The sequence below is a fragment of the Trachurus trachurus genome (assembly GCF_905171665.1).
Source record: "Trachurus trachurus genome assembly, chromosome: 15".
Classification (NCBI taxonomy): domain Eukaryota; kingdom Metazoa; phylum Chordata; class Actinopteri; order Carangiformes; family Carangidae; genus Trachurus; species Trachurus trachurus.
In genome coordinates this window covers 27,180,387-27,194,661 of record NC_139906.1, presented here as the reverse complement: position 1 = coordinate 27,194,661, position 14,275 = coordinate 27,180,387, and the positions used below count along the sequence as shown (strand labels likewise).

General features: G+C 40.5%; 1 protein-coding gene across 8 annotated transcripts in view; it reads right to left on the bottom strand.

Moving 5' to 3' along the window:
* Positions 1–14,275, bottom strand: part of birc6 (baculoviral IAP repeat containing 6) — a 139,704-nt gene that overhangs the window by 121,552 nt on the left and 3,877 nt on the right. For all 8 annotated transcript variants that reach the window (XM_083987807.1, XM_083987812.1, XM_083987811.1 and 5 more), the window contains exons 2-5: positions 10,761–10,942; positions 7,289–7,426; positions 1,871–2,064; positions 776–887 (exon numbers count right to left, since the gene is read on the bottom strand). In XM_083987807.1, the coding sequence (XP_083843933.1) occupies positions 776–887; positions 1,871–2,064; positions 7,289–7,426; positions 10,761–10,942 (626 nt within the window). The remainder of the gene's footprint in view (positions 1–775; positions 888–1,870; positions 2,065–7,288; positions 7,427–10,760; positions 10,943–14,275) is intronic.

Sequence of the window (14,275 nt, the reverse complement as noted above, 5' to 3'; positions counted from 1 at the left end):
CCTAAGACTACAGGGATTTTGGCAATAGGCAAATGTGCCAAAATGTTGAAATATCTGGCCAACACACCACCGAGAGTCTTCAGGACCAGACTGAGGTAAATGGAACCAGATTCAAGTTGACAGCGAGTACAGATTCAAGAAGACTGAGGATGGAACTGCAGCTCATGTGTTAGAAATAATAAAAAATAAAATAAAATCCCAAAATCCTAATAGCATTTATTATTAAAATTTTGGATAAAATTAAGTATATTTTGTCAGGATTTTTTAATTATAACATTTTTGTGACAGTGACCTTGACCTTTGACGATCAATTTCGAACAAAATTATGATGTTCACAACAAAGAGCCAGACAAACAGACAAGATGAAAGTGTAATGTCTCCATCCTAAGCTGGAGGCGTTATGTAAACATAACCAGCAGTGTCGTTACATCACGTGTATGTGTATGATACATGTATGATCGTTGCTAATGGAAACACTCCCTCATTATTCACACATTTATTGTTGGTTTGCCACTGAGGACAACTTGGTACAGCTTTAGGTCGTTGGCATGACACCGAGGACCATGGGAGAAGAGTTGTTTCCATGGTGACAGAGTGTTACATAAAGCAGTGTTTTTTTCCTCTGACTGAACAATCTTGCAGTGACCTGACACAGCAACACTGTGCAGGCAAACAGCCTTCTGACTGCAAAGCCAATGCTATGGATGTGGATGAGAGTGAACACAGATGTTTGTATACAGACGAATGTGAAGATAAGAAATCTCACAGAACCCACCTGGTGGTAAAAACCTGCTTGAGCCATGGGATCGGGCTGAGCCCACCTGTACCCGGCGTGTGGCCACGATGTAAACGTCTCCCTCCTGTTGGCTTCACTGTACATCAGGGATCTGCAGAGAGCAACGGGTTTTAGAGGCAAGCCCACATCTCAGAGTACTGCTGATGTGTGTGATTTTACATTTTTAAGTCCAATTTTATTTTATTATATTTGAATGTTACTTCTCTTGGTGGTTTTACTATGTTTTTCTCAGGCAATTCTATCTGATATGTTTTTATTTCAGTTGTACAGCACCTTGTAACTCCTTTTTGAAAGGGGCTATATAAATAAAGTTATTACTATATTACCAAATTTGACACATCGTATTTCTAATAAATAGCCTACAGCTTGTAATGAAAACATGAAATGCTTGTTGAGATGAGACTCTACAGCCTGACAACCTCACACCTCACTTTATTTTGCATCACATTAACATCAGTGAAACAGTGACACAGCATGATTTAGTGATTTGTCAATAACTTGGGACTAGTGATGTCACAATTACTTGTTTTCACGATTAACGGCGGTATTAAACTCTACGGTTAATCAATCCTAAAGATTCCTCTGTCCTGTCACTTCACAAAAAAGATTATGCCGGAACCACATGACTTTGTTTTTGTTCCGTGCGAGTTGCAGAACAGAGACATGCCTGAGTGGTGAAGTTTGGCAGAGGAAGACTTATGACAAGTTAATCAACATTCATTTAACGTTACATTATACCGATGTGAAAAAACAAACATGTTTCAAACTTTTTTGATGGATAGTTTCACAGTTTGTGTGCAAACATGACTGACACAGCTATCATTGTCATAGATGACAATTAACGACTTAAATATTTCAAACATTTCATCTGGGGGATTAACAACTTATAATAAAATATATGATAAATAGATAATTAAAATATTTCGACACTGTAAATAAATAGCAATGTAATTATATTTTGACTAGATTTGATTTTACACATTGTGAAATTAATTAATGCATTAATGCTTCCTTTTTCTCTGAGAAACACTCAGAGCTACAGAAGCTGAAGAAGAGTCGTGATGTTTGACTCACCTGTCTACAGAGCGCCCAGGGCCCACCCCCAGCTCAGGCCTGGCACTTGACAAGAGGTAGGAGAGCCTGTCCATGATGGATGAGGCCACAGACAAGGCAGCTACGTTCTGGTTGGTTTTCTTCAGCTCACCGACGATGGTGCTGGCCACCAGCTTCAGCACATGGTGGGGGAGATGGAAGGTCACCGTCGCCCACTGAGGGAGATGAGGAGAGGCAGAGGGTCAGTCAGTCAGTACCAATACCCACCAACAAGGAGACCACATCACAGCAGATGCTCTTCCAGCTCTGACTCGCTGACTAATGAAAATGTGACAAATACACTCACATCTAAAACCACAGCTCAGTGTCGGTCGTTTGGTTTGTTTCTCATTTATTGTTCATTTTTGATTCACAGCTTTTCTCAAATTGTCTTTGTGCTTCACACTTTTTTTCAAAGTTTGATCAATTGAAAAATGTTCCAGGAACAGGCGTCCTCTCCTCTGCTCTGCTCTTCAGTGATCTAACAAAACTCTATTGACTCTCAGGTAATTATCATGTAGGACTAGCAGACTGTACATAACAGACAGAAGAAAATACAAGAACTAGAGAGTGTATTTCCTGAGGAAAAGTGTGGTTGCTGAGAGCTTCTGCAGCTTCACTTTATCTGCTGCAGCTGCATTAACGTCCAGAGGTTTTTACCAAAGCTGAGAATCAAACTTAGAACCTCTTGCTCCCTAAAATGAAGCCTGGCAGTAAACAATCCACTGAGCCATCAACATGAGCAACTACAGAACCCTGACTTCAGATACTGACTGAGCTTTATAGCTCCAGTTGGTAAGCTGACGAAAGTGAAAGTAAACTCTGAGACTTGGTCGGAAAATTCAAGACAATGCACCGTCAGGTCTCTTTATGAACCTCTGACAAGAGTTGCATTAATGTTATTTTTTTAGCTGTTTTGTTTAGTTTTTTAGATGAATGAAACAAATAAACTAAACTAATGTGTTGTTACGGTCTTCCTAAGCAAACCACCGGCTCAATCGGAGACTGGAGCATATGAAACGCACGGCAGGTATCGATACAAAATGTCAAGATGAATTTATTTTGAACATAGCAAAAATGGAATCAATAAGACAAAAGAAAACAAAAGCGGCGTAGAGATCCCAACCAATAGGAACAAAAGGTGAGGAGGCCATGGAGCCAGCCTCACCATGGGCCATCGGACTCAGTGGTTACATGCTGAGCTGTCGACTCTAAACTAATCTAAACCAAAAAAACAAAGCATAAGTGAACTACCAATGATCTCCAACCCCAAGGACTAAAATAAAAGACTATGGCCAAGGAACGGGGGCATCGGGTTTGGAGGAGAGCCAATCTGTCAGCTTCCCCCTCATCTCCTCAGGTCCGTTCATTTCTACTCAATGGAGCTGACAGTAGGTGTCCTCGGGTGCTGGACAGGAGGTACAAAGCCAGGGAGAGACACAACACACAGACCTACACAAATGGTGAGCAACAGTGCACTGGACACACGTGACAGGAGGGGTTTGATTTTCAGAAATTTAAGTAACTGTGTTTATTGAGTTGATTCTGGATGTTACACACAAACTCTTCACTAATTCAACTTGTTGGACAGAAAAAAATGTTTTTATCATGCACTACGAGTTCTTCTGACACCAACTAAAACAGGCTAAAGGAAAATATAGACACATATAGCTGAGGTAGGTGGCACTACAAAGACAAGGGCCAAACTATAACTGCTCTTTAATATAATGCTTACGTATTTATTTATGTGTGAATTAAATGTTTTTATGAAATGTACACTGATTTCTGCATCACTTATCCTGCTCAAAAAGCTTCTCCCTCCTGCTCCCAGTGTTTGCACTTAGCTCGGCTCAACATTTCCATACATTATGCTGCAGTGCCAACACAAAGATTCGCTTAACACTGACGTTGCTATTTGACTTCTGATTAGACTGCAGAGTGTGTATAGTATACTCACCACAAACCTATTATTCCCTCAATGACAGACCTGGGGTTTTTGAATCTAACTACATTTTTGTTCCCAAAAACATCTTTTAACATATCACCACAGCTGTTCTGAGAGTATCCAACCTTCAGCCAAGCTGTGACCCCTTGTCCTGTGGATGGAGACACTGTCGTGCTGTTTCCCTGATTGGTTACCATCAGTATATTTAGGTTAAAAGACATTCTTGCTAAATTGTGAAAGCAGCACTTCCCCTTCCCAGTCGTGGTTATTTAAACATCCGTCTATAAACTTGGAGCTACAAGGAGCAAGCAGCTCGGACATCTCAGCCTTGGATCCTCCACAGATGAACAGGTGATGTTGAGAAGAAGTTTAGCAGGACTACAAAAAGGTTCTGGTTCTAAAACACGACAGAGCGGATGAGATCTGCTTTCAAAAGACTGAATCTCTAACCATGTTTCCATCCACATGTTTTTATTATTCACATTAAGCAATATCAAATTAGAAATGTTTTATGGAAACAGTAAAATTCGATTAAATGTCATGAATACCGGTAAAATGTTAATATGGTCGATCTCATTGGATTTTCTCCTGATCGATACAAAGTTTATGCGACAAATGCTGATGGAAACAGTTCTTTGCCGGATAAATGTGAGTTGTGATCATGTTTTATGTTCAAAGACACGGCGGGAGTAAACAAAGAAAGATGCACAGCACAGCGCTGCCCATCACAAACCACAGGTGACGGGTCTGTAGGATTTAACACTGTTTACACACACTGTCTTCTGATGACAGGCATGTTGCATTAATAAGCACCAGCCTACAGCCTAGAACTTAATATAATAATATAATAGCGTGCGTATGGCTCAGTGGTTTCCAGGCAACGACTCCAGCAGCTGGTCACACTTGGCCTGTGCGCAGCCCGACCTCGGATAGTCGGTTAAAGATGAAGGATGGATATCCTTCTGTTTTGCCATTTAGTACAAAATGAATGGAAACAACTTCAATTGCAAGAAAACAATTCAATACACCATATGATCACAAAACATCAAGTGACGTCATTACGCACAGCTTTTTATTCCATTTAAAGGTCCCAGATGGAAACGCATTATTTGCATTCATATTTTTATCGATCTTGAGATAATTCCATGGACAAGTGGATGGAAGCATGGTTACAGTCTGGGGAGTTAACACCAGCACACTCCAACTCCAACAATGTGCATCCTATTTGCTGTTAGACTTTTCAACAGTAGCTTGGTTTGAGCTTCATTAACACAGATGTTCTCTGATGAAAACGGGTCTGATCAGCCAGATGTGGACGTGTTGTGTGGATGAGCTCGGAGGAACACCACAAACAGCAACACCATCAAGATGGCAGCTTCACCTTGTTGTGTGGCGCGGTGGAAAAACACTGGACTGCCTCACAGAACCTTCACCGGCCTGGCCTCAGCATGACATGATAGTATGGACAGGCCTCTATTGACAGCTGCTCCTGATTGGACTGGGAGCTTAATGCTGGTGTACTAGTTTTACTCCACAGTCCACACCACTGATTATTTCTGTTGATGTGATTAGTTAGTAGCCATGTTTCCATCCAAAGTGATTCGAATTACTGGGAAATAAGCATTAAAAGAAATTTGAATCCTGTGTGTTTCCATTAAAAGTACAGACTTTGGTTTATTAATGGTAAACGCTGGATGCGCTGGTTGATAAGTTTCGTTTTTACTGAGGAGGAACTATGAAGAACTCAGCTGTGATTGAAAACCACCTAAACCGAGTTGAGAGTTGTAACTGTGTAGTGGAAAGGGGTGCAAGTAATGGTAACTGGTAGTGGAAACTGTTTTACATTGTTTTAACATATAAAAGAAAAAGAAAAAAAAAACATAATTCTGAAGGCTTTTATTTTGCCGTGGCGGTGCTCCACAATCAATTACATGTAGCGGAAACCCTGATGATTAATTAATTCGAACATAACTGTTTCCATCTCTTTCGAATCAACCAAAACCCGGCTCTATTTTAGTTTTTGCGAATCAGGGGATTTTAGTTCGAATTACGGCGTTTACATCATAACTTTCTAGATGCGCATCTGGAAAATGGCTAGTGTCAGTGTTTTCAGAGTGTGTCCAGAACACGGCGCAGCAGTATTAGCATAGAACCACAGGACCAGACCTCTGCTGCTGTCTGGAGCTCCACACATGACTGTTCCAATGGCAGCTACATGCTAATGAGGAGGAGCGCATAATGAGTTAGTGTCAGTGCCACAGAGCTTCTAGAAACCAAACAGACAGTTAGTGATTCATTCACTTTCTGTTCTTTTAATATTCTTCTACTTGACAAGTTGTAAGTCACTGTGAATTATGAGCTCTGGCCCCCACTTCAAAAATGACAGTGAACCATGTGTGTCTGTATCAAGCATCAACGTCAGAGGCTGTAGTTCCTCTCACTACCACTAGAGTGAGTCTCCAACAGTGAGTCGACCCTCACAGATTCCCATGTTACACAACAGACCCAACAGTTTGGTTTCATCCTGTATGACAACTGTTTATGTGACTCACATGTTAACATTCTGTTAAGGATTAAATCCAAGTATTGAAGGTGTAGCTTCAGGGGAGTATACTGTTGTCACAAACCTCTCTCCATTTTTTTATTTTTTATTTAACCTTTATTCACAAAGGTGATCTCATTTCCAAGAGAGACCTGTTTTTGGATTGGCTGGGAGTTAGGGGCAAGAGACAGGCAACTTCACCACTATGTAGTCAGTGAGTTGACTGGGATCTCCATTGTCTTGTTTAGAGCAACAGTCTTATCTTCTCCTTGCAGCAGTTTGATAAACTTGTTGTATTTTACTCTGACACCTGGAACTGGCTGGTGAGATGCAGACAGAGACAGATAACATGTTCATTCATGTTATCCTACCAGTTTGTCTGACTGTCAGAGTCTGACTGTCAGAGTATCCAACTTCATCCTATCCAAGTTGTACAGTAATTACACACAGCTGAAGGACTGCATCAGGTGATACAGGCAGGGAAGAGCATCATTAACATTTTAACAGTACGACTACTGTTACTGACACCACTTATCAACCCTTGTAGGAGTACTTTAATGCTACTCTTACTAGAACAAAATAAGAACAGAAAGTTGAGGGCAGCAGTTCAGATTTAGCATATAAAAATAATATATGACTTTATGAACACAGCCACATCCTAACAGAAGGACTGCTGCCCTTCTTTTGCTGAGAGAAGTATGAGAGGTGAGGGAGAGGAAGAAAGCAAAATCAAGAGTGAGTGAGTGTGAGGAAGCATCTTTACATTTCCTGGCCTCCTCTCACACGACGCCCTGCATGTTCAAACACTGGCACTGACGCGGCTGATATGAGAACACGTGGTCGCGGTGTGCATCTGTTCAGACAGGTTACCGCGGGCAGATAGAAGCGGCTTTTGAGCGGCAGTGGGACTCACCTTGGCCACCTTGTGATTGGCTGCTGTCTCGTGTGAGGTATTCTTCAGGCCCTCTTTGAGCTGGGTGATAAAGAGTTCGAAGCCCTCTGTGTTGGACACATCGATCTTTTCCTGACAGGCTGACAGCAACTGCTGGGCCTGCACACACACACACACACACACACAGAAACACATGCACATCAGCTGCAGAACAGGGAACATTTTGATTATGGCGTCATAAATGCTGAATCACTGGTTTTCTGTTTTCTGCTCAAAGTATTTCAGGCATGGCTTCATGTGTTGTGAAGCCATGACTCGTGATTTTTTTTTTTTTTTTTTGATTGAATATATCAATACATATGTATCACTGGGATGACAAAGGAAGCAATAAGTATTACATTAAGTCCCTAATACAAGTAAAAATGTAAGTGTCCTTAATTTAAATGATATAAAAAGTCATTTTAGTCACATTTTGCAGAGTGACTGCCACCAGCTGTAGATCAACTGTCACATGTGTGTGTTTGCATGAGAACAAATCAGGGACACATGCTCACAAAACGATAACTCCCCAACTCTGCAGGTGGTCAAGGCTCCACCATAAGGATGCCTTAAAATATCTTCACAGAAGAGAAGGTCAGTAGTAGGCAGTTCTTCAGTGTGGCCTAAGATACACTAGATCTGTGTTCACACTAGGGCAGATCGAACTTCGCTAAGAGAACAGAATTAAAATTATTTTCCAAACGAGACCATTCGAAGGCGAAAACTGACGTTCCGATGTGTGCCTTCCCCAATGACACAAATTAACGTTGTTGTTCTTGTGTGCTACGCAGAGCTGCAGCTTCAAATTTATGAGTGGAGTTTTTTTAATTGCCCGTTTATTCGGTTGGGGCGGTGGCCTATGTTTATTAACAGGAAACAATATCTACCTATTACTTTTCATAATTTCTTTATTCCGACCACAGATATTCATTCCTATCAAACAATGTTTAGTAATAACATCTTATTTTTACCGTCTTCCCGAACATCAAGTCATCAATTCAACATTATAGAGGCCCCAAGCTTTGGACTGAATTAAACTTATCACTGAGGGTCCATCTCCTCCCATTGCATTTTTAAAAAGAATCTGAAGGAATTTTTACTTTCCACAGGAACCTTATCATCATTGTTCTGCTTTTGTCACATATTTTTTTGCTGTTAGTTGCTTCAAGTCCTACCTTGATTCCTGCTGCTATTGATCTTTTGTCTTTTGTTTAGCTCATGTATGTTGTCTTTGTCTCTTGTTTTGTATTATTGACAGGGGTGGAACCTTGTACAAGTTCGCTAGGACTTCGTTCCCTCCTTGCACAGCGTATACAAATTTATTTTGTGCTAAACAAATAAACCTAACCTTCCCATCCCACACTACATGCATTTTTTTTTTTTTTTTTGATTGAGCCGTGGACCGCTTGTGTAATGATCCGTGGAGAGCGATCGGAACAGATCAACCGTGATACGTTGCACCACGACTTATAATATTTCGATTTCCCTTGTTGAAGTTTTATGTTGAGTTGGTAAAACTTAAGTGTGTTGCAAATGTTACATAACAGATTTGGTTGGAATGCCCTTTAGTGGAAACGGGATGTAATGATAAGCTGGTATAGGTGTATATAATGAGCTAAAAAACATTAAAACAAATTGAATATAATTTGAATATTTAATATAAGAAGCATTAGAAATTAAAAGCACTTGTTCACACTGCTAAAAAATGTGTGTGGCCCACAATACCTCTGAAATGTGGTGTGAGTGATGGGATCGATACTTGCTCCATGCACACATCTCAGTTCAGAGTGAGGATGGACACTGGAACCGGCCCAAACCAGCTCTATTTTTCTTTTTTTTTGATCAGCCACTGTTTGGTTGGTGAAGACCCTGACCTTTCTGTTCTCCAGACAGCATTAATACGATGGTTAGATTTTTTGTCATACAGATCACCATGTAACGTTACGCAACGCGTGTCCAAAAACCTTGGACTAATTAGTCAGACGAGGCTCTGGGCACAGGACAGCTTGTAGTGGGAGGCTACGGCAGAGAACATCATCAGTCTTCATCTGTGTGACGAAACATGAGCTGCAGATAATAACGATGAGACAATCACAGTGTGTCCAGGGGGGGGGGACACTAATAAGACATGGACCTGCTGGGACACACTCAATGATTTTAGCTTGAAGTCACAACTGGGAATTGAACAGGTCCCAGCAGATTCACCACTTTTCTCTGACTCTTATATTATTTTTTTCTTTTTTCTCATGGTGATAGTGAGAGGTGGTGGGGGGTATGTATCAGGACAGTGTCTCTGCTCCCTGCAGCACACATGTGGTCAAACTGATGAAGATGGTTCAGAATCTGTGTTTTATCTACTTCTATGTACTTTAATGAGCAAATCATAGGCATTAAAGCATAATCGTTAATCGACCAAAAGACTGATGACTTGGCTTTAATTAGAAACGATGTCCTTGCGCTATCATTTCAATCTGTTAGATTGGCAATAATAGGACGGACTTTGGGACTGAGGGGGCAAGTGAAAGTAAATGTCTTAATTCACATCCAGACTTGCCCTTTGGATGATTTATTTCACAAACCTTCACAGCGTTTTTGCACATCATTTTGTACTTGATTTTTTTTTTTTTTTCCCGAAATGCTAAATATTAAAAGGAGCTTGTGATGTTAGAGTTGTTCATATCCTGTTAGGGTTTGAAAATAGTAAAATGTTCTCCCTTCAATTTATATCTTTGTAACAAGTGTTTGAATTATATTTAAGGGACCAAAAGCAGCTTTTTGTTTTATTCTATTTATTTTTTTATTCAAAAATCGAATCGGCCATCATCAGAATTTTTTATTCCCTAATAACGGCAATGGCCCCAAAAGATCTATATCGGTCAGGCCCCTATTACTTCTTTAGGCTCAGTGCTTTGAGCCCTCAGGACCACTGTACAAGTGTCCACGTATGACCAGATTCTAAGCTGTTCAATTTACAGACATGAGATGTGAGTGAACAGCAGCTGTGAGCGCGGATAGAGATGAGCTGTCTGCAACAAAATAAATAAATATATGATGATGTAGATGACGTGTAACATAAAAATGTGGAAAAGCTATTTGACTGTTCTGTTCTGACAATAATAAAGCTATTTAAAGTTCTTCACACCATAACTAGTTAAACACTGAGCCCTGTTAGGCTTTCAGACTGCAGTGGGTGAGTGTGAGGAGGCTAATGTGATTCTTAAGGAGCACTCAAGTTGTTCCACCTGCTGAATGATTGTTGTTCCAACTGGCCTTCCACCTGACACAGGGTTTCTACTCTGACTGTGGGACAGAGGGCTCAGTGTAAACACAACAACAACTGCTGCTGCTGCTGCTGCGGTGTGGTGTGGCGTATCAGGTGACAGCGAGCGTCTGTGTCGGCTGCTTCCCCGGTGTCTTTGAGCAGCGGGAGGCGGCCGGCAGCCCCGTCTCTTACCTCTGTGACCGGCAGCTCCAGCTGGACCATGTCCTCCGGCTTGGCCACCGGAGGCTGCAGGGCCGTGTCCAGGAGCAGGATGCCGTTCAGGTCCTTCCTGCATCCTACTGCATAGTCATCCACGAAAAGCACCTTGTCCACTGCAGGGAAGTACTGACACCTGACACGGCCGCCAGGTTTAGCTGAGGGAGAAGCAGAGGACACACACAGAGAGCGTCAGGAGGTTTGAAGGAGAACGGCTGGAAGAAACCGTGCTGCCTGCAAAACACCGTGTCAGTTGCTGGGGTGTAATCCTCTAACCAAACAGATCAAAAGCTCTATATGCTCAAACCTGACAGTCACATTTACAACCACAGTATCAGCCGCTCTACTCACTGGTAAAGGGACTATTATAGGGCTGCAACTAACCATTATTCATTATCGATTAATCTGTCGATTATTTAAACGATTCATTGATTCATTGTTAGTCAATAAAATGTAAAAAAAAATGTTGAAAAATTTACGGATTCTTAATTGTATTGTACAAGTGGTGTATCATATCTTGTGTTATACGTACTGTATGTCTGTGTCTATGGTTGTGTCTATGTGTTGTGACTATATTACAGTAGCTGTTGTGTTTGTGTTGTGTATTTTCCTTGATGGACTTGGAAGAATAGAGAATTGACAATTTTGACTTAATGTTTGGACTCCAGGATGAATAGCGATGCTAATGTGCTGGTGCTATTGGAGATCCAATAAATGAAATGAAATCAGTGTTTCTCAAACCACAAGATAACGTCCTTAAATGTCTTGTTTTGTCCACAAACCAAAGACAGACTCAGTTTATTGTCATAAAGGAACAAAGAAACCAGAAATATTCACAGAATTATTTTTAAGATTTTCTTAAAAAACTACTCAAACTGATTATTCAATTATCAAAATAGTTGGCAACTAATTTATTAATCAATTATTGTTCAATTCATCAATAAATTGTTGCAGCTCTAGAGTATTATGAGTGTTAAGCACAAACAGATTCAATCAGTGTCAGCAGACAGAGGCGACTGTTACATTGTCAGTGTTGCACACTGGAGATCAACAAGAACAAACATGTACTTCGGTTGGCTGATCTAATTAATTGTCTTATCGTTCGGTCATCACCTCTTGATATTGCCAATACCCAATATGATGACCTGACCTGAGTGGGTTGGTCAGGAGTGGGGAGCCATATTTGCCAAGTTCAAAATGTTGTGACTTAACACAGCCAGAGACGGATGACAAATAGATCTTTTATGTCTATCTTAAAAATGAAAGAAAACTGTGTGTAATCCAAAAAAAAGCCACAACTGCAAACATTTAATAATGGAAGTATACACAGTTATCATTCAGAATCAGCCGAGGGAGCTGCACACACTATCTGCACATCCTGAACGTGATAGATGTATCTGACATATGCATCCAGTATTTAGACTGATCAGCATTCCCTGGCTTACGTTAACGTTGTGATTAAGGAAACAGGTTGTTTTTTGGACAGTCACACTGTTGTTGTGCTCCACATTTCCACAGTGTTAGTAGCTTTTACTCATCTCCAGTTGTGAATCACAGACATTTGGAAACAGTGAAATGTGAATTCATCTGTGTACAGTATGCAGGTGCACATCTGCACTGAGTGTCAGTGTTAGTAGTTTTTTCCAGACAGTGTTGATATAAATTCTTTTCATAGTGGCTAAATTGTCTTCTCTTCACCAGATCTGACAGAATCATCAGCTCTATTTACACTAGAAGTGAAGCTGGAACGTCGTCAGCTCTGAACACGTTCCAGTCGAAAAATAAACACGGAAGTTGGAAATAAAGGACGATTAATAAAACGAAATGAAAATACAATGTTTATATACTTGTAGATGTAAAAAGCTTTACAATCTTACAACAACATGTAATAGTCAATGCTATCTATTGTTAGCAATACGATTTTGATATTAACACTCCAGGATTCCAACGATAAATGTCCAGGGATAACAACTGAACAGTGTTATGTACATGGCTGACTTTAATGTGAGACAATTATGAGATAAATAAAATAAACAGTAAAAATGCAGAGTGTTCACTACTGTTTGTGTGAATAGTAGCCATCATTCATTCTCATGTTAGGACTGTTGGGATTTATCCGACTTTCAGAGTTGGAGATTCGACTTCAGGTGGCGTTCCAGATTACAATTACAACTCAGTAGGGCTGTCCTAAACTATTATTTTTCTCCCACAACTATTTTTTTGATTACCGTAGTCAACCATCTCCATTTTGCAAAGGCTGCTGATAGGGATGCACACATGATTAACTGTTTAACCTTTAACAGATAATAACTTTGACAATTAATATTATTGGTTAACTTTTTTATTATTATTATTAGCTCCAGGGCTCCAGACTAACTTTATTTACAAGGAGCACAGACAGAAGCCCCCAAAGTTTAAATTTTGCAGAGAATTTAGGGGCACACACTGTAAACTGATGTAAATCAAAGTAAATATTCACATTTTCACATGGCAGATTCCAGATTCTTTGAGTTGCCCCTTCCATGTTTCACCAGTGTTAAAAAAAAAAACAGCCAGTTTACGGTTGCACATGGGCAAGTAGATGAAAAATGTACCATCTCAAATTTTAGGGGCAAAATGCTTCCATTTAGGGGCAGTCTGGAGGCCTGAGCTCCGTTATGTCAACTCGTGGGGGCGTGTCGACATGTGCAGACTTCCACTTCTGCCTTTATATTTCGCAGCAAAAGGTTACCGTACACTGGGGAGGACTGGCAGTATTTGCCAGTTAATGCATCGCAGTCTGCAAGTCTGTCACTCAGTTATGTGATCTGATGTTTTTTTCTCATTCTTTTGAAAATCAATAAACATATTTCTAAAAAAAAAAAAAAAAAAAAATCCAACTCAGAAGGCAGAAATTCCGATTTCCGGGTACAACCGGAATCAGATTTCCACACAAATACTCCGTGGTCCTGCATGCTCCACACAGCATGTGACCGTGAGGCCATTTTGTCAGAGGAAACTTCTGAATCTTTAATCGTGCATCCAAACATCAGCACAAAAGAAAGACATCAAAACCAGGCCTGGATGTGCACAAAGATTCATTCATTAGAAATTCTGTCTGGGTCGTCTTCATTTATTCATTATCTGTAGGGTGAAATCAGGACCAGACAAGACACTACGTGGACAGAACACATGATGGGCTTCCACTCTCATGTCCATTATAGGTTCACAAAGAGTCCTGATCTGAGGGAGGTGACATCATAACTAGACTGGGTCTAAGGCGATCTTTTCATATCATGAGCATAGTCAACAATATATTTTTAATTTCACATTGGTCAATTTTAACAATTTCCACTCCTCCAATCAGGAACCTGTTTGGAGTCATGTGATTGACTCTACAGCTGAGTCCTTCCTGCACATGTGCAGCAGCAGCAGCAGCAGCCTGACACAGACACAAGACCTTTTTCAAAATAAAAACTCTTTTTGACTTAACCTATCTTTGTAACATGGAG